This window comes from Nomascus leucogenys, chromosome 4 (assembly GCF_006542625.1).
Source record: "Nomascus leucogenys isolate Asia chromosome 4, Asia_NLE_v1, whole genome shotgun sequence".
Classification (NCBI taxonomy): Eukaryota; Metazoa; Chordata; class Mammalia; order Primates; family Hylobatidae; genus Nomascus; species Nomascus leucogenys.
In genome coordinates this window covers 43,548,627-43,572,697 of record NC_044384.1, presented here as the reverse complement: position 1 = coordinate 43,572,697, position 24,071 = coordinate 43,548,627, and the positions used below count along the sequence as shown (strand labels likewise).

The 24,071-nt window shown below is 41.3% G+C and overlaps 1 protein-coding gene, 1 non-coding gene and 1 pseudogene across 2 annotated transcripts in view; all 3 read left to right on the top strand.

Moving 5' to 3' along the window:
• Positions 1-6,838, top strand: part of MOCOS (molybdenum cofactor sulfurase) — a 75,395-nt gene extending 68,557 nt beyond the window's left edge. Inside the window, exons 14-15 of the mRNA XM_030810101.1 lie at positions 4,878-4,982; positions 6,641-6,838. Coding sequence (XP_030665961.1) covers positions 4,878-4,982; positions 6,641-6,793 — 258 coding nt within the window. The 3' untranslated portion in view covers positions 6,794-6,838. The remainder of the gene's footprint in view (positions 1-4,877; positions 4,983-6,640) is intronic.
• LOC115834846 lies at positions 2,595-2,733 on the top strand. The gene has a single exon (XR_004029849.1). It is a non-coding gene; the product is annotated as a U4 spliceosomal RNA (small nuclear RNA).
• Positions 6,839-9,085: 2,247 nt separating the features above from the next.
• On the top strand, positions 9,086-10,120 carry LOC100602713 (annotated as a pseudogene).
• The last annotated feature ends 13,951 nt before the right edge of the window (positions 10,121-24,071 follow it).

Sequence of the window (24,071 nt, the reverse complement as noted above, 5' to 3'; positions counted from 1 at the left end):
ACCAGCCTGGGCAGCATAGCAAGACTCCATCTCCAAACACACACACACACACACACACACACACACGAAAAATTAGCCAGGCATGGTGGCGTGTGCCTGTAGTCTCAGCTCCTTGAGGTGGGAGGATTGCTTGAGCCCAGGAGCTCGAGCCTGTAGTGAGTCAAGATTGCCCCACTGTACTCAAGTCTGGGTCTCAGAGCAAGATCTGTCAGTCAATCAGTCAATCAATAATAGCTATACACATTAGTCCAGTGTGAGTATTAAAGAGCATAAGATATGGTTAATACTGCACCTTTCTTTTCTTTTTTTTGAGACAGGGTCTTACGCTGTTGTCCAGGCTAGAGTACAGTGGTGCAATCTTGACTCATTGCAACCTCTGCCCCTCGGGTTCAAGCAATCCTCCTGCCTCAGCCTCCTGAGTAGCTGGGACTACAGGTGTGCGCCACCACACCTGGCTAAATTTTTTATTTTTGGTAGAGATGGGGTTTCACCATGTTGGCCAGACTGGTTTCAACCTCCTGGGCTCAAGTGACCCACTGGCCTCAGCCTCCCAGTGTTGGGATTATAGGCATAGGCCACCACACTTGGCAATACTGTGCCTTTCAAGAAAGTAAATGCTTGGGTGGGCACAGTGGCTCATGCCTGAAATCTCAATGCTGTAGGAGGCCAAGGAAGGAGGATCACTTGAGCTCACAAGTTTGAGATCAGCCTAGGCAAAATAGCAAGACCTCATCTCTACTGAATATTAAAAAACTAGCTGGGCATGGTGGTACATCACTGTGGTCTCAGCTACTCAGGAGGCTGAGGTGGGAGGATAGCTTGAGCCTGGGAAGTGAAGGCTGCAGTGAGCTATGATGAAGCCACTGCCCTCCAGCCTGGGTGACAGAGCAAGACCCTGTCTCAAAAAAAAAGCAAATGCTCAAAAGATGTTTGTTGATGATAATACGCAGTGCTGAAGCAATTACAGTGAAACTAGCACATCTCTTTTGGAAAACAATTTTTTACTGGGTGCTATCAAGTCATAAATATTTTTTATTCCTGTTGACCTTATAATTTCATTTTGGGAGACTGATACTACAAAAAAAATGAAAAGGAAAGAGAGTTATGTGAATTAGGCCTTTATTGCAAAATTATTGATCACAGGAAAGCATTAGAAACTATTCACATGGCTTCAAAGGAGAAGAACTAAGTGTTTCAACCCATGGAATGCCAGGCCATCCATTGTGAAAGTTGCAAAATGCAAGGATGAGGTGGCTCTCTATGCCCTGAGGTGGAAGGATGTCCTTACATATTGCAGAGTAATTGAAAAAGAAACCCAAGTGGGCTCTGAGATCCCAGCGAGTGTGTTTACACAGGTGCACATACACAATTGGTGTGCAGTTACATGCCACAGTCTGGGATGGTCTGGGATGGTTTGGATGTCCTAGGATGGCCTGGGACAATCTGGGATGTCCTGGGATGGTCTGCAGCCCATGAGCAGCACCTGTCTCTGTGGATGGGGAGAGGGGGACCACTGCTGCGGAGTGCTTTCTCTTTTAGTTCTTCAAGCTTCTGTATTGTTTGACTTGTTTTTTAATGAATATATATGCTAGTAAACACGTTTTTAAAGTACTAGTTGCTAAGAATACCAGAAAAGAAGCTTTAAAATGAAGATGTTTTAAGAAAATTTTTTTCTTTGTATTGGTGTTTGAAAATAGTGTCTGGGGCTGCATGCGGTGGCTCATGCCTATAATCCCAGCACTTTGGGAGACTGAGGTGCTCGGATCACCTGAGGTCAGGAGTTTGACACCAACCTGACCAACATGGAGAACCCCGTCTCTACTAAAAATATGAAAATTAGGCGGGTATGGTGGCTGGCGCCTGTAATCCCAATTACTCAGGAGGCTGAGGTAGGAGAATCGCTTGAACACAGGAGGTGGAGGTTGCAGGGAGCTGCCTGGGTGACAAGAGCGAAACTCCAGTCTGGGTGACAAGAGTGAAACTTCACCTCACACACACACACACACACAAAAGGTAAAAGAAAATAGTGTCCGGAAAATGCCCCTTTCTTCTGCTAGTTTGAGAAACTGTTCTAAGAGGGCCTTTCATTGAAGTGACAGGATTTTTACAGAAGTTGTTGCCTGTCGGGTGGCTGCTAGAGGCTGGGGCTGGTGTGAGCTGCAGGGCCCTGGCATCCTTTCTGCAGGAGCTGGCCCTATGCATCAGCTGTTTTCTAGGCAAAGAAGTAAGAGGGTGCAGGAAACTGGGAGCCACACTGGCTCCTCGAGGGCACAGCTTTGTGGCGATACAAAAACGTCGTTCCACCGCAGGGATCCCTGTGTATAACAGTGATAGTTTCCACTCTTGAGCACGGCCTGGGCTTGAGTACCTGTATCCCTGATATAGTTCTCACCAAATACAGCCAAGAATCTAGACAAGGAAACGATATCTGGAGAGGTCACAGGTTTGCCAAGTCCTTGGTAGAGCTCCTTTCCAGTATGTTCTGGATGCTTATGTGGCCTGGGAATCTTGACTTTGGTACTACAGGGAGCATATATTTCCACTGGTTTAGTACCCAGTGCAGAATGTGAGCATCAACCTGAAAAAAAAATTAGAGCTTTGTACAGTGCCAGTATCAGAGCCAATGAGGTTTATCTGAGGTGTGATTATTGCTAATTGAAAACTTTTCCCAATCAGAAACAAAAACAAAATTAAATTTAAAAAACACACCAGAGAAAATGATCTCCTAATGTGACTAATTTATTCAGGAGTAAGCAAAAAGGATTATAAACTAGGACGCATAGCTATGGCAAGCCACAGGTGCACCTGAAGAGGAGAGAGTAAGGGAAAGCTTTTATTGGCAAAAATAAATTCACACAAGCTGCTTGAAAACAGAATTTATTGGTTCCTGAGGCTCAAAGCCAGAATTGGCATCAGTTCATTGGTGGAGATGCTGTTACTGGGCAAATGTTCCTTCAAGAGCATCTTATCTGAACTGCTGCAGTCCTAAAGAATGTCTAGTGATAAACCCAGTCTAGAAATATGTGCATACATGCAAGACATGGATCATGAAAAGCATGAGATGCGTGAAGGACGTGGAGGAATTTCTTATGGGATTATTTTAGAAAGTCCTTGAGACAGTCGTTGTCTCAGAAATGCAAGCATGAACTCCCTGCCTTCATGCCATCCTGGCTCCAATTTCTTCGGGTCTAATCAGTGATTTCATCCTGGTATCTGCAACTTTCACACCAGTAACAGGAACAGGCCAAGACACATCCAGATTAGGTGAGTGTTTCTAATTTCAGTGCATAATTTGTATTTGCCCATGAGTGAGCTGAAGAGAAAATGGTTATGAGAAAATGGTTTTAAGAAAATCAAGTACCTTTGCAGGCCGGGCGCGGTGGCTCACGCTTGTAATCCCAGCACTTTGGGAGGCCAAGGTGGGCGGATCACGAGGTCAGGAGATCGAGACCACGGTGAAACCCCGTCTCTACTAAAAATACAAAAAAAAAAATTGGCCGGGCGTGGTGGCGGGCGCCTGTAGTCCCAACTACTCGGAGAGGCTGAGGCAGGAAAATGGTGTGAATCCGGGAGGCAGAGCTTTCAGTGAGCCGAGATTGCGCCACTGCACTCCAGCCCGGGCAACAGAGTGAGACTCTGTCTCAAAAAAAAAAAAAAAAAAAAAAATCAAGTACCTTTGCACTTTTTACATGTGCAATAAAACAAGTGTCTCTTTATTGCTGAGCTGCATACTTTCTTTTTGATGTTTATATTATGGGGGATTTTAAGTTCCACCAGACAGTATGACCTGTGTTAAGAAACTGTAACAATGCGTTTTAAGTATTGTGTATGTGTGGGATGTAGGTGTGGGTACATGTGGATATATATATATATATACACACACATATGCATACAGATATGTATGTTAAAATAATTTTGTTTCCTACTTATTACAGTTATAAAAACAATTCCACATTTTATTTAAAGGTTTTTATAGATTCCTTTAAATACCTGCATGATATAATTTTAATGCCTGCACCATATACATCATATATATGTAGCATGGTTTACTTAACCATTTCTCTCCACTATATGACATTTATGATGTTAACAAGTTTTTCCTATTATGAACGATGTGAGGATAAATCTTTGTCCATGACTGTGGTTGGGCTTCTGGTTCCTTTCTTAGGTTGGATTTTTAGATGTGAAGTTGCTGGGTCAGTGGGCATTGACACATGAAAGTTCTCTCTGATGACCTTCTCACAGGGGCCGGCGCTGGCTCTGTGACCTCCTCCTCCTCTTTCTTCTTCTTTCTTGCTCTGTTGCCCAGGCTGCAGTGCAGTGGTGCATTCTTGGCTTACTACCCCCTCCGCCTCCCAGGTTCAAGTGATTCTCCTTCCTCAGCCTCCTGGGTAGTGGGGATTACAGGCATGCATCACCACACCTGCGTAATTTTTGTATTTTTAGTAGAGACAGGGTTTTGTCATGTTGGCCAGGCTGATCCTGAACTCCTGGCCTCAAGTGATTGGTCCGCCTCCACCTCTCGAAGTGTTGGGATTACAGGTGTGAGCCACTGTGCTGGCTTTCTGCGACTTTTCTCTTTTTCCAATTTGTCTTCCCAGTCACTGAGTGCTTTTCTTCCTCAAATCCATTCTCCAACATTTCCTGAGAACCGTCAAGATCTCGGTCCCTCTTTTCTTTGTCTGCAAAGTCCTTAAACAGTGGTCTTTTTGCTAACAAACAAATGCAGATGATTCCCCAGCAGAGATGGTGAACAGGTGCCACGTTCTGGCTCTCCATAGTTAGGGGACTGGGCATTTCTGTGTGATTCCTCCCTCTGAGGTGCAAGGCTCTGGTCACTTTTGTGGCAATGCTGTGTTTTCCTTCTCACCTGCCAGGTTTTGGGGCCTTGTCACAGATGCCAGATGATTTGCATCGACCAGCAAACTGGGCAACGAAACCAGCATGTTTTCCAAAAACTTTCTGAGAGTCGTGAAACAAAGGTAAGCGTGATTGCAAAATACGACACCTGGTTTCCAATCCTGGTGCTATCAATACCAGAACTATGTTCATAATAGTGCAGAGTTATTTTTTTAAATGGGGGATTTGCTGCCCACCCAAAGCTGTTGGGCTACCATTAACCTATCCTTGTTTGTAGTTTCATTTCATTTTTCCTTTCCATTTACTACATGTATTTTTATGCTTTCCAATCTTGTTGAAGAGATATGGAGTACAAAAAAAAACAAGTAAAGTAATTCTATTGTCTTGATCATTACTTTCTTTAACACAGAGAGCTCATGAAGAGTAAAGTGCCTTACTGTGAATAGAGTACCTGCATAGAAAGAGTCAGTACATTTCATTAAACTGGAAATACATTCATTAAGCCTGGAAATTCATTTTCTTGAGGGTTAAAACAACAAAGTGTTGTTATGAATTCCAGATTATAAAAACTGAACTTTCAATGTGTTGATTCTTTAGAAAGGTTTATTTTCAGGCTTATACTTTCTGTTAGGACTTTTTGTTTTCAAAGAATTCCAGGAAGCCAAGAAAAGCAGTCAGGCTATATAGAACAATTCTTGAAAATTAACAGAAATAATGCAAACACTGTATCTACTTCCAATAATAAGCTGGCAAGTTAATTCATGGTAAAATGTGCTACACTGTTTCCTGTGTTTCTTCAAAGCCAGGGTTTTGTTTCACAGTATAGACATTTGATTTATGTAAGTTTTCTTACCAACATAGGATAGAAATGGCCTGCAGAGTAGTGCATTTGACTGTTACAGCAGCATGTCTGTCAATGCAGGCTGTGTTGTCTGGGGTGTGGGGACCTTGAGCCTACACCATGCAGATTGCCAGGAGAAGAAAGAAGGAGGCACAAATACAATACTAAGGTCCATGAAAATAGTGTTTCTCAGCATCACTGTGGTTTTCATGTGCATGAACCTTTTATTTTTAAATTTTGGAATAATTTTAGATTTACGGAACGGTTGCAGTGAGAGTGCAGAGGCTGCACTCTTCACCCACATTTGTACAAATCATGAGGAATTGGCCCAGTCCCCTAGCCTGGGGCCTGGAACATGAGGGTGTCCAGCAGATGTTATCACAGGAACTAACAGATTGGAGAGCACATCAAGTCCTCCAAAGGGTCCTGAGTGGCTCACATGCATTGATGGTTAACATTGAGCAGACTTACCTACTCTTCATTTTGGACCTTCCATCCTTATTCAGGAGAATTTGACAAAATTAACTTGCATCATTCTTTCTCAAGGAAAATGCAGAGTTCTGCCACTGTCTTCCCCAAAAGGCTTTTATATCAGGCAGCAAACAGGAAATGGGCCGGGTGGTGGTCACGAGCTGAGAGTAGGAAGAAGGTCCTTCTGCAGGAAGTTCAGGGCATGTGGGACAGAGATGTGCCCAGCAAGAAAGAGGTGTGGGGTGACCATAGGGAAAGGATGCCTTAGGATGAGAATCTTTGGGGTCTAAAGTTAGGATTCTCTTAATGTCCCACTGCATTCTACTATGTAACAGATAGGAGATATCAAGTCTCAGTATACGTCTTTAAAAATCTGACTTGATTTAGTTAAACATTAATATTTACAAAGTTATTTTAATTGCTAAAATAATTTAGCCTTTTTTGTTGTTGTTGCTGTTTTGTTCACAGGTGAACTTTGGCATGTACCTGATGCATACATCATTGGATTTATCCTCCCCATGTTTCCTGTCTGTAGGATCTCAGGTGCTCCCTGTGTTGAAAGAGAATGTGGAAGGTCATGATTTACCTGCATCTGAGAAACATCAGGATGTTACCTCCTAAAAAAAAAATTTTTTAGCATACATTAAAGTTTCTCTTTTACAGTGATCTCTATTATTGTTAAGATCTGCAACTTCGTTCAGTAGAACTTGATGTTTTGAATAAGGAGAGCTCTTTTTCTTTAGAGGCAGGGAATGCTCTCACCTGCTTCCTTCTGCCTTTGACTTTTCACCCTGCAAATTTGCACTGGCTGTGCTCAGGAGAGCAGTTCTGAGGCCTTGGGAATGAATGCTGTACCCACATCCAGTGATGCTCCCATAGATATTTGAAGTATAATCATTTGTAATCAGATGAAATTTTTAATGAAGTTCACTGGGAAGATTGAACTTACTCCAGGTCCCCATTTTGCCATTTTCTCACATTGTTACTTTGTCTTTAGAGAGCATCTTTGGATCTCTCCAACCCCTTTGTAGTGAGGAAGGGAGTCTATGCCCAGTGATCCTGGGTATGAGAAGGTGCTCCTCTCCTCTCATGTATATGATGGTGTGGGTTTATGCTCAGGGGACCAGAGGGTAACTTGTGACCACATTCCTTGAGGGGAGTTTCTACCAGGATATTTATATTCTGAGCAAAGGCACAGGCCAGCAATTCCTTTCCTGTTGCTTCCCATCCCTGGCCCCCATCCTTGTCCCCCATTGAGTTGATGCACTGAGGATGGCTCACGAGCCTGAAGTTACACTCAGTGATGGCTGTGCTTATGCAGGTGGTTGTCCTCCCCTCCACAAGCCCACAGGATGGTGTTGGTCCATCCACCTGAGAGCCTCCAAATCCCATTGAGGGAGGAACTTTGGCATTCAGGAATCCTGTCTGTATCATCTTTGACCACTGCTCCTGCAGCCTCCAGATGAAAATATCCAGTGAGGAAAGTTCATTCTCTAATGAAGTTACCCAATCCGCTGAGTTTCTAAGAAGTTTCTCCCTGTGCTGAGCTTGCGTGTGCCTTATCTGCTTCTCCATGACTTCCAGCCTGGGGTCTTACCCTGTCCTCTGGAGCAACGCAGAGTGAGTACATCCACTCCACATTAATTCTGCTGGCGTCCTTCTGAAGCCTGCTGTCCATGTGTGAACCCAGTCCCTTCATCATCTTCCCCCTGGATGGTTGTATTTTTCCAGTCACTTCTCCCCCAAATGTCTGCCCACTACGGCCCACTGCATCTTTTGAAAGCCTGTGCCACCCCGTCTCTCCTGCTGCTCAGTTGGAGAGCAGGCTCCAGGCTCAGGCTTCCCTAACTTATCTGTTCAGAGCCTGTGGGATTCAGGGTCAGTTTGTTTCATTATCACATTTGTAGGACTTTGTGTTGTTCCCAGCACTAGGTGGGATTTGAAAGATGAGGTGTGCTCTGTTCTCAAGGATTGTTGAGATGGAGCCTAATGATTGCACACTCATGTGCTGTGAAGAGTTAAGAAGGGTAAAAAGTACAACTCTGACTCAGTGGTTCCTGAGATCAGTGAAAGAAGAGGCAAATGAAGTTAGGTGGGGGTGGGGTGGGGTTTATTGTTTTGAACTGTTTATTAAAAACACAACCTCTTCAAAGACTCAGCACTGCCACATCATGCAAGTGGACCTGTCCTCAGCAGCTAACTGATAGGAGAACAATGCCCTAAAGTAATGGATTTATCCACCTGCTCAGGCCAGTTTCATACAGGAGGAAACTTCCCAGATGGCACATTGCCCCATTTCCAAGACCTTCTGCTGACAAATGCATCATATTAATTAGATGGAATACAAGTAAGAAGACATGTTCTACAAAAATGAGGTCACTTGCCCAGGTGTAGTGGCTCACACCTATAATCCCAGCACTTTGGGAGGCTGAGGAGGGCAGATCATCAGGTCAGGAGATCGAGACCATCCTGGCTAACACGGTGAAACCCCATCTCTACTAAAATACAAAAAAATTAGCCGGGCATGGTGGCATGCGCCTGTAGTCCCAGCTACTTGGGAGGCTGAGGCAGGGGAATCGCTTGAACCCGGGAGGCGGAGGTTGCAGTGAGCCGAGATCATGCCACTGCACTCCAGCCTGGGCGACAGAGCCAGACTCCGTCTCAAAAAAAAAAAAAAAAAAAAAAAAAAAGGCTGGGTGGGAATATACAATCACCAAATTCACAATTTCCAGAAGATAAAACCAAACATGTTCGTTCAGGGCAAATGGTGCTCAGGCTTGAGAGAAAGTTGTCTTCATAAAGAGAATACTATAAAACTTCCATTCCTGGGGCGGCCTTAGCACCAGCCCGGTGGGACCAGCCAGCCACCCTCCCCAGGCAGCTCGCTGAGAATGGGTGGGCCAGCCCAGTGGCGCCATGATCTTCCTACCATGTAACTCGCCCAGTAACTAGCTGCTTTACACCGGCTTCAGCCAGGACCACGGATGCCTTGCTTGTGGGATGGAAAACGGATTCTGAGTCTATAACACCAATCCATTAAAAGAAAAAGAGAAACAAAAATTTCTAGGAGGAAGAGTTGGCCATAATGAAATGTTATTTTGCTGCAACTATTTAACTTTAGTTGTTGGTGGAAAAAAGCCAAAATACCTTCCCAACAAAGTGATGATCTGAGATGACTGAAAAAGAAGACTGTTAATGAAATAGAATTTGCTACAGAAGTCAAGGCAGTCAAATTGCAGCAAGATAGAATTGTGGTTGTTTTGGACTCCATGATTAAGGTGTTCACACTCACACAGAACCCCCATCAGTTGTACATCTTTGAAACCTCTTAAAACCCTAAAGGCCTCTGTCCTCTGTCCCAATAGCAACAACTCTCTTCTGGCCTTGCCGGGCACGCACACGGGCCATGTTCAGCTCGTGGACCAGGCCAGCACAGAGAAACCACCTGTGGACATTCCCGCTCCCGAGGGCATCCTGAGCTGCATCACACTCAACCTGCAGGGAACAAGAATTGCAACCACACTCGAAAAAGGGACCCTTATAAGAATATTCGATACTTCATCAGGACATTTAATCCAGGAACTATGAAGAGGATCTCAAGCAGCTAATGTTTTCTGCATTAACTTCAATCAAGGTGCGTCCTTCATCTGCATATCCGGTGACCACAGCACAGTGCACATTTTTTGCAGCTGAAGACCCAGGAAGGAATAAACAGTCCAATTTGGTGTCAGCTAGTTTCCTTTCAAAATCCTTTAGTTGCAAAGGGGTTTTTCCAAGTTTCAGGTTCCCTTGGGTTCTCCATGCATTTGTGCCCTTGGAGCAGAGCCAAATGCGGTCACTGCGATTTGTGCAGACGGCAGCTACTACAAATTCCTATTCAACCCTAGAAGGGAATGCATCCCAGACATCTACGCGCAGTTTCTAGAAATGATCTACAACAAGCTGTGATTCCTCAACCATGAGTGCAACAGCACCCCAACACTCATTGTCCCTGAAACTCCTGGGGTTGGTGCCAGTGCCCCATGGGACTCTTGGATCACGGGCTGGAGGGGCTGCCCAGGGACCTTGGTCTGAAACCATACGTGGTTGTCTGATTACCTAAGAAGGACTCCCATTTTGGTATTAAAGACAGAATCCTCATCAAGGTACTACAGGCACTCAGTGGCTCTAAGTAGGCCATGCTGACTGCCTGGCTGTCCCCATTAGTTCTGCTGGGACTGACAGGGTCTGCAAACAAACCTGGGGACTAGTTTGAGAGGATGGACAAATTCAAGTTTGTTTTTGCAACAGACTCCATCATTTTTACTGAGTCTACAGTGGGGAAATGAACCAGTGTGTAAATGTTAGTTCTTGCATTATAAGCAGATCACTTGAGGTCAGGAGTTTGAGACCAGCCTGGCCAACACAGTGAAACTCTGTTTCCACTAAAATACAAAAATTAGCCAGGTGTGGTGGTGGGCACCTGTAATCCCAGCTACTCAAGAGGCTGATGCAGGAGAATCGCTTGAATCCAGGAGGCAGAGGTTACAGTGAGCAGAGACCGTGCCACTGCACTCCAGCCTGGGCGACAGTAAGACTCCGTCTCAAAAAAACAAACATAAATATTGAAATGAAGAAATTAAATAACTAATTAAAGACATAAGAAAAGAACATGATATTAGGCAAGTTTGAAAAAGTATCAAAGCTAACATGAAATAAAACATTAATGATTGAATTTCAACACTCAGGGACTGGGAGCTTCAGTTGAGACATATCTGAAGAGGGATCTGGAAAACAGATCTAAAGAGGACATCCAGAAGGCATGGAGGAGACAAAGGAAGGGAATGAAGAGAGGGAGACTCAACCAGGACTAACTGTTCAAATCAGTCCCAGAGGGAGAAAATAGAGAAAACAGGGCAAAGATAACATTTGAATTTTTAAGAATTAAGGAAAATCATGAATTCTCAACTTTAGGAAGCACAGTCCTAAGCATGATACATAAAAATAAATCCATGATAGGCACAGTGTAATGCAACCATAGAAACCCAAAAGACAAAAATAGAATCTTAAGTTGCAGCCACAGCAAAGAGATAAATTCCTACAAAGCAACAATAGATCAGAAGACAGAACGTTGACTCTGTCCAAAGTGCTGAGAGAAAAATCACAGTCCTTCTAGGATCTTCTGCTCAGTGAAGCTAAGCTATCAATCAGACAAAAACAAGAGGGAAAATACATATTTTCTTTTTCTTTCTTTCCTTCCTTTTTTTTTTTTTTTTTTTTTTTTTGAGAGAGAGAGAAGTTCTCATTCTGTCACCCAGGCTGGAGTGCAGTGGTATGATCTCAGCTCACTGCAATCTCTACCTCCAGGGTTCAAATGATTCTTCCACCTCAGCCTCCCAAGTAGCTGGGATTACAGGTGTGTACCAAGACTCCTGTCTATTTTTTATATTTTTTGGTAAAGACGGGGTTTCACCATGTTGGCCAGGCCGGTCTTGAACTCCTGACCTCAAGTGATCTGCCTGCCTCCACTTCCCAAAGTGCTGGGATTTCAGGCATGAGCCACTGAACCTGGCTGAGTCTCAAAAACTCAGATAGTTTACCCAAAGTAAATCTCCTCTGAAAGGACTTCTAAAGTTCGTAATTCAGGGAGAAGAAAGTTGAACTTAGAATCAAGGACTGATAAGGAAAGAGAAATAATGAGTAAAGAAATAGATAAAAGAGTAATTATAAAAATAGAGAATGAAACAATAATAGTAATACTAATGACTAAAAAGTAAAGAAAAAGAATCAGATTATCAAAAAGTAACATTTTGTCATTGGTCACGCTAGAGAATTATAAAGTTCTTGTATTAGAAGGAGGGTGAGAGTAACACAGCAGAAATAACAATAACTACAGTTAATTTAAAAGCCTGCTCTACACATGGCATGGTCTTACGCCTTTTTATGTAATTAACTTATTCCTCAGAACAGCCCTGTGAGTTTGATGTTATTATCATCACTATTTTACCCAAGGGGAAAACTGGCCCTCAGGAGGCCAAAAGTGACTTCCCAAGGGACACAGTGGGGTGTGGCTGAGTTGTGATTCAAACTGGCACAATCAGGTTCTGAGCAGATCTCCCTAACCATGGCAATGTTACATTGACACTTTGTTAAGAAGTGTGTCAGCATTTTAGGAGAAGAATTAAAAGAACAGAAACAGAGTGGATAGCTTCTAAATCAATTGAGCAAAAATAGAATTAAAAATACTTGATCATGTCAAAAGAAGACAGGAAGAGAAAAAAATCATAGAAAAAGCACAATAAATAAAAAATTATATGGAAGATATAAATCCAAGTATATTAGTAATATCAACAAATGTAAGCAACTAATGGTATGTTTTGAGGGGAGTAAAGCAGAATGGTTAAATTGAATATAAAAAAATCCATATGCTGCAGAAAGGAGACAAACCAAGGAAACAAAAAAGATGAAATTAAAAGAATGGGAAAAGATGTTCCAGGCAAATACTAACCAAAAGAAAGCTGGTATAGATACATTAGAACCAATGATATTTTAATTATCACCTGTTTATTATTTGGCTTTAAGGCAAAAATCATGTTTAGGGATAAAGTCACCACATAATGATAACGGGTTAAATTCTCCAGGAGCATGCAACAGTTTAAACCAATAGGAACACAATACTAGAGTCTTAAGGCCCATGCAACAATGAAACAAAACATGACTGAATTATAAGAAGAAATTGAGAAATCCACAATTATGATGGGAAAGTTCTCTCAGTGAACAATAAATAAAGCAAACAAAATTTAGTAAGGCCATGATACAGCTGAAGAACACAAATGATAAAGGAAATTTCATGTAGTGAATATACATAGAATCCTTAACCAGACGATAAGCAAATACATATTTTTACATGGAATATTTGTGAAAATTGACCGTGTGTTACCTAGACCTAGGGCAAATTTCAAAGAATAGGTATCATACAGACCACATTCTCTGATTACAACAAAATCAAATTATAAATCAAAAACAAAAATAACTAGAATGTATACATAATATTTTTAAAACACTTTTGAATAGCTCATAAGTGAAAGAAAATCATAATAGGAGTTAGAAAACATTTAGGTCATACCAATATTAAAAGATCATACATAAAAATTTACAAGTTAAGCTAAAATAATACAAAGAACAAGTGTTATATCCTAAAATGCCTATATAAGGAGAAACCTAAAAACTTCATCTTAAAAAGTTAGAGAAATTATAGCAAAATAAATTCTGAGAAAATGGAAGAAGAAACTAATAGAAAACAAATTAATGAAACATAGAACAAAAGGGCAACAAACATAATTTAAAAACCTAAAAAATACTACAAACCTCTGGCAAGAAAAAAAAGCACAAACATTATTAGGACTAAAAAGGGAAACATATAACAAATTCAGCCTAAATTTTTAAAAATTGTAAGAAAGACTTCTAAATTTTTATGTTCCTCGAAACAAACTCTCAAGAGATATAAAGCAAAATGGGAAGAACATTCTAATCCAACTAGAAACTAAGGTTAAAAAAATAATAGGAAGAACTAAGAAGAGAAATAAAGAATTCTATAATCACAAGAGGGAAATTTGAATACATCTTTTTCAGTTATTGACAGAAATAGCCTTCAAAAAATTAGTAAAACTATAAAAGATTTGAGCAATATGATTTACAAATGTGGCTTAATAAACATATACAGAATGCTGAAGTATGGTATCGTTGTTACCATTCTGATAAAAATGTTTTCTAATGTTTCATTAGAATATTTCTAATATTTCATTGTGATTTTGTCTTTTATACACAGATTATTTAGAAAGGAAGATTAGAAAGGAAGAAATAAAACTATTTTCATTCACAAATAACATGATTGTCTATGTAGAATATCCAAATACCTTTTTAAAAGAAAAGGGAAAAACTAGAACGAATATAAGTGAGGTTAGTAAAGTCACAGGATGTAAGATCAGCACTGCTGAGCTTAGTATTTTGCTGTTGCCATCTTGAAATTCTGAATAATTTTTGAACAAAGGGCTTCACATTTTTATTTTGCACTGAGTTCCACAAATTATGTAGCTAGTCCTACCTAAGATGTCATAGTAGCTGTGGTCCTTATTCAGGGTTCTCTAACTGCAATGTCCACATTGGCTTTATTTCCAACCATAGTCATTGGAAATTTGCTCAGTGCTTTACTCTGAGAATTTGTCATTGATTTTATTTATATGTCATTCTCAAAAAGATGGTTCTTCAAAACCACCTCCATGAGAGACTAAGAGGGCCAATGGGAAACCTGCTTTGCTCCTCATATGCTATTCTTTCATGACTCCAAACTCTTCTTATCCCAGTATATCCAAGCTGCTCTTGATGGATCACACATTGCTGCACTGCTAGCAATTACACATGGCTCTATGTACAAATCTTCAATGGTTGGATCACACTTTAGGACAAAATAGGACTGAATGAAGTCGATAGCAAATGCTGACTTGCCCCTGACACCTCTTTCAATCTCTTGTCCATATCCTCGGAATGTTGCTAAGCCCACACTAGCCCAGAAAACCCCAATCCCTAGGTCCAGCTCCAGATGTCTGCCTGGCAGGCTGATAGAGAGTAATCAGGTGAGCCTCCAAAAGGGCGAGTTCACTTAGGGGTACCACTGCACCAGAGGCTGGTCAGGGTTCTTTGAGGGATAGAGATGTGTGGTATCCGGCTGGAATATATGGTGGTAGCTAGTGAGGGGCTCTCTCCTCAGCACCTGCTCCCTCTTAATATCTTTGGATTTAATTTATTGTTGTTGTTGTTGTTTTACTAACTTATTGGAATGAATGCTTAATTAATTTATTCTCCTTTTTTCCTAATATGTTCTTACAAGCCTATACATTTTCTTTTAAGTACTATTTTGGCTTCATCTCAGATTTTGATACATAGTATCGTTGTTACCATTCTGATAAAAATGTTTTCTAATATTTCATTGTGATTTTGTTTTTTATACACAGGTTATTTAAAAGTGTGTTTTTATTCATTTCTAAACATGTAGGGTTTCTCTAGGTTATTTTTGATTGATTTCTAGCTCAGTGGCATTATAGTCAGAATACACACTTTGTATGATTTCAATCGTTGAAATTTGTTGAAACTTGCTTTATGGCCCTGTCCAAAAAAAATGGTTAATGGTTTATGGTCATCATAAAAATGGTCAATTTTTATAAATACTCTATGTGCTTGAAAAGCATGTGTATTGTGTAGATATCTTTGCTTTCTTCCTGATTTTAGGAATAAGGCTTTCAATCTTTCACCATCTTGTATGATTTAGCTATAAGGTTTTTGTAGGTGCATTTTATGAGGTTGAGAAAGTTGCCTTCTTATTCGTAGGCTGCTGATAACTTTTATTATGGGTGCATTTGAATTTTGTTAAATGGTTTTACGGTATCAATTGATATGATCATGTGATTTTTCTTCTGTGGTTATTATGGTGGACTGTATTGATTGGTTTCCAAATATTGAAATAGTCTTGCTATTCCTGGATAAACTCCATTGATCCTGATATTTTATTTTTTTCATATATTCCTGGGTTTGATTGCTAATATTTTGTTGAGGATCTAAGCTCATGAGGGATCCTGGTCTGTAATTTTCTTTTCTTGCACTGTCTTTGTCTGGTTGCCAGAATCTCTAAATACAATGTGTATTTGTCTTATTAATATTTTTCTTTCTGCTGTATCAGTTTTTGCTTCATGTATTTTGGAGCTATGTTATTTGGTGCATTTACCCCTAAGATTGCTATGCCTTCTTGATGTACTTATTCCTTTATTGGTGTGTAATATTCTTTGTCCTTAGAAATTTTCTTTGCTCTGCAGTCCAATTTATCTAATATTCATATAGCCATTTCTGAGGATTATGAGCTCCTCTCACTTATGAACATAAATTCAGAAATTCTTTAAAAAGTAGCAAACTTTTTTCAGTAATATCTGCAAAGATGATATATTATGACTATGTTGTATTAATTTCAAGGATGCCAAGGTTTAATTTTAGAAAATAAGAGATTAAAGGAGCAAGTCAAATTGTCTCAGTAAATGAAGAGAACAATTTTGATAGAAATTCCACATTCACTTGTAATTAAACACACCTTTTAGCAAGCAGTGTAAATAATACTAACTGCTCTAACAAGCAAAGCAAAAATCTCCATGGCTTACTGGTGGTAGTAATGGAGGCAGTGAGCATGGTAGTACGATCTGTGGTGCGATGCCTGGCAGAGCCTATAGTGGTGTCTACCTTACAGTAGCTATGCAATCTCTAAAGCTAATCTCTTTGGCTCTCTGGGGAGTCTGCGAGCTACACAATATCCTTTATTACACTTATTTTCTGCTTAGTCTTGTGAGAATTAGTTTCTATTGTTTCCAACTAAGAATTCTGACTGATAGAAAATGTGGTGCCCGATGTGTACCACATCAGTGAATAGTAAGGACTCAAATATTTCAAATTGGAAGGTTGATAACCTTTATTATATTGTGGCAAAATATTTATCAAACTGTTGCCTGTTGTCTTTTGAGACATTGACCATATGCCAACCATATGGCACATGTTAGAAGAAATACAGAAAAAAATCACAGCAATGGGGCTCCTTTTTGCAGAGTTCAGCAAAGTTCTAAAGAAGAGAAATAAACTCAGCCTAGGAGAGGACCACATCAAGGTCATGGCCATCACATAATTAGCTAAGAACTCTGAAATAATTAAGGTACACTTTTGGACTTCTAGAAAGTTTTAAATGTGTAGTACCATAAAAACCTGATGTGCCCAATTCTTGTCAATAATTCTTCATCGGAATTGTTGTGTGATTTTTAATACATAGAGTTGACCAAAATAAAAACCTTCCATTTATTTTTGAGAGATCTGTATTAACAAAAGTGCCACCAGTCTGGACTAAAAGGGACTGACTATTCAATATATATATAAAAAACTTCTACGCTTCTGACTTCACATGGAAAGAAAGAAAAAAGATAAGGCTATTCAGCCACGAAAAAGTGCACATTCTCCAAAGTGCCCTTTTCAGAAGGGCCCTCCAGAAGGACATAACCCAAGGAGTGTTATGGAGAAGAAAAGACCTTTCAGAGGATGGATCCAAGAGTCACCGAGAGCAATGAACTGATGCAGAAATATAAGCTTATTTTGGGAAAAGTAAAAATAGAGATGAGCAAAAAGAAATATCCTCTCATCCTACCACCCTATCAGAGACACAATTAACCTTGAATGATTTGGTTTATAGGATTCCAGACTTTCCCCTGTACCACCAATAACTCGTGCCCTTCTGTGTAGCTTCTCTTAGTGCTCTTGTGACTCTATTCTTTGCATTGATGGAAAAGCCATATGTGGTGGCTCTCCAGGATTCTTGAAAAAACTCAGCCCTGGCCTTTCCAGGCAGCTCATTGGGAGTTTAGAACACCCTTTTGTCATCCCTTTCAGATCTTGGCTGGATGCCACCCTGGGCTCCTCTCTGGCTCACTACCCTCCTCTCCTGGCCTTCTTCACCAGCTTTGATTAATGAAACTTGATGGATCATAGTGCTGAGCACTGTGCTTGGTGCTGGGGGCACAAAGATGAATTTTACATAGTCCCTGCTCTTAAGGAGCTGACTGAGGATCTAGTGGGTGGAACCAATGTATAAGCAGAAAACATTAAAATAATCTAGTCACTAATTTCAACAGTTCCCATGAGGGAAGCATTTAAAAATGATTTCACACACAGTTTGGTCCCCAATTTTAGAAAAAACTTATAAATCCTGTTAAAACATGGCTTCCGCTAAGAAGTCCCAATGAATTTCAACTGTTTATTTAACATTTAAAGCAGCAGATTTATAAGAAATCTATTCAAAATGTTGAATTTATAGTAGTTGTACCCTTTCCACATGTTTTGCTTATAGCTCAAATTAGCCTTTTTAAAAAACACAGCTGCTTAATTATGCTGAATTAATCATTCACTCAGCAATAATTAATTCTTACCAGTGGAAGCACGATGACTTTTCTCATAAAACATGGAGGAAAACAACTCATTTAGTGACTTAGTGGCAAAGTAGTATGTTGGAATTTTGACTGCAGTAACTGAAGATGAGTAGGGTTATTGAGATCATACTTTTTTGCACATTAAAAACCATTTCTTATTAAAGAAATTTATTAATAAAAATAACATTTGTTTTCTACTTGTGAATGTATATAGAGTCACACACTTTTATTTTATTTAATTCTCACAAAAACCCTAAGGGTAGGTATTTATACCTACATTTTCCAAATGAGGAAACTGAGGCTTAGAGGGATTAATTGACCCAATCAAGATCAGAGGACTTATACGGAGCAAGGATAAGATTTGAACCTAGGTCTGCCTCTTCACCATTGTGATAAACTGCTGAATAATGACCATTGTGGGCACCATTGTGAGCACTTCACAGGTATTAAATTACTTAATCCTCTTTAAAAAGTTTATGAGAAATCTGTGACTATTACCATCTCCATTTTAGAAATGAAGGAGGAGAGGCACAGAGAGAGTAAGTCACTTGCCCTAGGACCCTGAACTAGTAAGTAGTGGGGCTAGGTTTTGAACCCAGGCCTCTAACTCAAGCATCCATTTTTTGCTCAACTCACTCAAGGAAAGCCATTATTGTTTATTAAACAAATTGCTTTTTGATACACATAAAATATTATAAAAATAAGCACTAGCAAGTGATTTGTTCATGTGCTGTGATGGCCACTGTGTGCCTCCCATTGCACTGGATGGTGATTGTGAGAAAAGAAAAGACCACAGTTCTTTTTTATAGAACAGCATCTCACTCTATCACCCAGGCTGGAGTGCAGTGGCATGATCATAGCTCACTGTAACCTCAAACTCCTCGCTCAAGTCATCCTCCCGCCCCAGCCTCCCAAAGCACTGGGATTACAGGCTTAAGCCATGGGCATGGTCCCACAGTTTTTGTGTTCAGTGAGCTAGATGGCTCTTACCAGGTGATCACAAGGACAATGGCGCTTTCAGGGAGGTTCGGAGCCAGGTGTACATCTAGCAGGGACCAGGTTGGCCTGCTATGTTGAAAGGGAAGTCCCACAGATGGTCAGAGTGCCATCTCCTTGGGATGACAGAAAGCTGTCCATGAGCTGGGTTCAGTGGCTCACGCCCGTAATCCCCACACTTTGGGAGCCCGAGGTGGGTGGATCACAAGGTCAGAAGATTGAGACCATCCTGGCCAATATGGTGAAACCCTGTCTGTACCAAAAATACAAAAAAATTAGCTGGGCATGGTGGCAGGCGCCTGTAATCCCAGCTACTCAGGAGGCTGAGGCAGGAGAATCACTTCAACCCGGGAGGCGGAGGTTGCAGTGAGCTGAGATCGCACCACTGCACTCTAGCCTGGGTGACAGAACGAGACTCCATCTCAAAAAAAAAAAAAATGCCATCCATACAGAAGCTGCCATGTCCGTTTCCACCAACAACTACCTCTGGCCTCCAGGGCCTTCAGAAAGGGAAGAGAGGAAAAGGCATTTGGAGCGTGCCACAACCTTTCAACTGTGATGAGAGATGCTAGGCACTGGAAGGCTGGCTCCAGTGATGGCATTTGTTCTTTGGAGTGACCCTGTGATCAGAAGAAGCCATCTGGACCAACTCTGTCCCATCCTTCTCAGCTCTCCTTTATCCGAGAGGGAGGGGTAAGCTGCTGAGGACAGCACAGGCTACAGGGATCCAGCGGATCCAGAGATCCACTACTAGAGCCAAACACTGGCTAGTGCTTGAAGAGGGTGCTGATACAAAGAGCCATCCAAGGACACTGAAAGCAGCAGCAAACTTCACTGGGCAGGCAGTGTTCCCAGCACCTCGGATCTCCAAGAAAGGCTAGGCTTTTCTTGCCAAGGGAAGAGTTCAGGACGTCCTTGGAAGCAGAAGGAAAGCTAGGATCCATCCACCTGGCAGGCACTTTCAGCCTGTCTTTTCTTTTTGTTTTTAGTCTTTTTCCTATTCTCCTGTTTGTGAAGACAGAATTAACTTCTACATAACTCACCTTGCAAATCTCCAAATAAAAATCATGGAAAACGTCATACTATATGAGCAAGTGATTGAACATCTCTAAGTCTTACTATGTCTCATCTGAAAAGCGAGGAAACCACAGGATCTATCTTATAAAATCGAGATCAAATGAGCCAGTTTGTATTTTAGCTCAGTGCCTCAAAATAATTATGCCTGAGTAATCCAAGTCTACCACCTGCTGGCAGCATTAGGTAAGTGCAGAATTTGTTTCTTCAAGAGGCTAAAAGCTGGTGCAAATTGGGTCAGCAAATCCTAAAGAGAAGAATGGCAAACGATCACACCTCTGACCCTCTGCCTGGCTTACTGAATGGACGACATTTGAGATGATTTTCAATATTGATGTTGGTGTCCTTTAAAAGTTAGTTTCTGAATTATTTCTTGATCAGATTACTTAAACCTACTTTACGTCGACCATTCTTTTGGGGTTCCCTATTTTTCTTAGAATTCTTTAAGGATGCTGCTTTGAATTGGTGATTTCATTAGGTACAGTCTCTCTCTCTCTCTCTCTCTCTGAGTGGGTGTGTGACTGTATACAAAAATATATAAATACATGTACATATAGAAAACGTTTTAATATGTATAGAGATGTATATATATAGAGAGTATTTTAATGTACCTATGTAGAATGTGTGTGTACATTGAGAGAGCTTTAATATATAGCGCCCATTCTCAGCAGCAGATCTAGATTTTGCGAGCCTAAAATGTATGCAATTTTAAAGTCATCTTTAAGGAAAAGGATACAAAATCAGGCCAGGTGCAGTGGCTCATACCTGTAATCCCAGAACTTTAGGAGGCTGAGGCAGGAGCATCACTTGAGGCCAGGAGTTTGAGACCAGTCTGGGCAATATAGTGAGACTTCATTTCTATAAAATATTAAAAATTATCTGAGTGTGACTGCGTGCACCTGTGGTTTCAGATACTCTGGAGGCTGAGGGGAGAGGACTGCTTGAGCCAGGGAGGTGGAGGTTGCAGTGAGCCAGCCTGAGTGACACAGCAAGACCCTGTCTCAAAAAAAAAAAAAAAAAAAGAGAAAAGAAAAAAAACCCCGCAAAACAAAAAACAAATCAAAAACCAATAAAAACCCAACCCCAAACAGAAACAAACAAAGAATATAAAACCACAAATTAAAAAGTAGATACAAAAAGATTGACTTGCATGAGAAGAGAAGGGGCTTTGGAAGCAGTCTGCACAGTAACAGCCCTGAGCTGAAACCTCGTTACCTTTGTAATAAATCTGCCTCTGCCTGGTTTCTCACTGCCTCCTTTTCCTGTCCATCTAAGTGCCGCCCAACCTCTCCAGGGTTACTTTTATTGTGCTTTTTGCAGTTTACAGAGTGAAGCACTTTTGTTAACTTTCTAAAAGGTCCCATGAAGACCTGTCCTGGTCTTTCCTCTTCAACTTATGGGTGGAAACAAATTGTTTTGACATCACTCTGAGACACTACTTGCTGCAGTCAGGACAGAGTCCTCCATCGAGACCTGGGGATTTCCTTTCCCCCTGGGTGCTGAAGCTCTCTGTTGCAGGAAGCATGTCTGGTTATCAAAAATTGTTATCCTCGGCCGGGCATAGTGGCTCACATCTGTAATCCCAGCACTTTGGGAGGGCAAGGCGGGTGGTTCACCTGAGGTCGGGAGTTCGAGACCAGCCTGAGCAACGTGGTAAAACCCTGTCTCTACTAAAAATACAAAAATTAGCTGGGCATTGTGGTGGGTGCCTGTAATCCCAGCTACTCGGGAGGCTGAGGCAGGAGAATTGCTTGAACCTGGGAGGTGGAGGTTGCAGTGAGCCGAGATTGCGCCACTGCACTCCAGCCTGGGTGACAAGAGCAAAACTCCTCAAATGCCACTGCACTCCAAACCTCTTAGAATGCTATCCTAAGTCTACCAGTGTAAAGAAGCTAGGTCTAGCCTACTAGATGAGAAACCCAAGGAGGAGAGATGAACCATTCTAACTGAAGCCCCTACCTAGACCAGCCAGCTGACAGCCAGCATACATTACCAGGCATGGAAGGAGGCTATTTTAGTCCCACCAGTCCCAGTCAAGCTTCTAGATGACTGCAACTACATGAGCGATCCCAGCTGAGACCAGTTCAAATTGCTGATCCACAGAATCAAAAGAAAATAAAATGGTTGTTATTTTAAGCTACTACATTTTGGGGTGGTTTCTTATACAACAAAGACTAAATAAAACAGGAATTGGTACCTAGAAGTAGAGTGCTACCATAACAAACCCCTAAATTGTGTGACGTTGGTTTTAGAACTGGGCAGGGGGCAGAGGCTGGGAAAGTGGTGAGGAAACCATTATTTGAATCTGCATGCAGATGAGGACTTTCTCCTCAGATACAACTGCTCTGATGCAGAGACCTGTTACCTTAAAAGCCCTTTCACACTCAATATGCAATGGTGAAATTGGGACAGAATAACTTCAAGAGGCACTCACATTTAAAAATAGACAGACTGGGGCCAGGTGTGATGGCTTACACCTGTAATTCTAGCACTTCGGGAGGCTGAGGTGGGTGGATTGTTTGAGCCCAGGAGTTAGAGACCAGCCTGGCTGACATGGTGAAACCCCGCCTCTACTAAAAATACAAAAATTAGATAGGTGTAGTGGTGTGCGCTTGTAATCCCAACTACTTGGGACGCTGAGGCATGAGAATCTCCAGGAGGCAAAAGTTGCTGTGAGCCAAGATCGTGCCACTGCACTCCAGCCTGGGTGACAGAGTGAGACCCATCTCAATAATAATAATAAAATAAAAATAAAAATAGACTGGAAGACACACAGCAGTCATTGATTCATAGCAATGCTGAACTCCAGCCAGACACATGTTGCCAGTTTCTCCTACTCCAGGAGACTACGGCCCAGTTTCGCTTCCTAGGATGGTTTCCAAGTTTTTTGTTCTCCACGATCCTTAGTTCCCATGTTCTGATAGAACCTTCCTTTTCCAAAAGAAATGGCTGCCGTGTTTGCAGCTGAGAAACTTTCTTACTTTAGCTTGTTTTTTTAAAAATTAATTTTAGGTTTTTTTTTTTTGAGATGGAGTCTCGTTCTGTTGCCCAGGCTGGAGTGCAGTGGCACGATCTCGGCTCACTGCAAGCTCCGCCTCCCAGGTTCATGCCATTCTCCTGCCTCAGCCTCCCAAGTAGCTGGTACTACAAGCGTCTGCCACCACGCCTGGCTAATTTTTTGTATTTTTAGTAGAGATGGGGTTTCATCGTGTTAGCCAGGATGGTCTTGATCTCCTGACCTGGTGATCCGCCTGCCTTGGCATCCCAAAGTGCTGGGATTACAGGCGTGAGCCACCGCACCCGGCCTTTAGTTTTATTATGAATTCAGGTGCAGTTTTGTTATATGGGTATATTGCATAATGTTGAGGTTTGGGATTCTAGTGAAACCATCACCCGAACAGTGAATACGGTATTGAGACAGTATTCAGTAAACAAAATAGGTAGTTTTTCAACCTTTGCCTCCTTCCTCTTCCCCTTTTAGAGTCCCCAGTGCCCATTATTTCCATCTTTCTGTCCATGACTGCCCACTGTTTAGCTCTCACTTGTAAGTGAGAATATGTGGTATTTGATTTTCTTTTTCTGGGTAATTTCACTTAGGATAATGGCCTCTAGCTCAAGTTGCTGCAAAGGACATGATTTCATTCTTCTTTATGTTTGTCTGCTTCTTATCCATTTCAGATTGGAGTTCCAGAAGTGTCTTTTTATTTTGAACAATCTCAGTCCCTTTTAGCCTAAGCTGACAGTGCTTTCATAAATACAACTATCTGAAAAATGTTGTGGATTTTCTATGAGTCTTGTTAGGGTTTACTCCATGTGCCAAACACTATACACGTAATTCTTCCTCT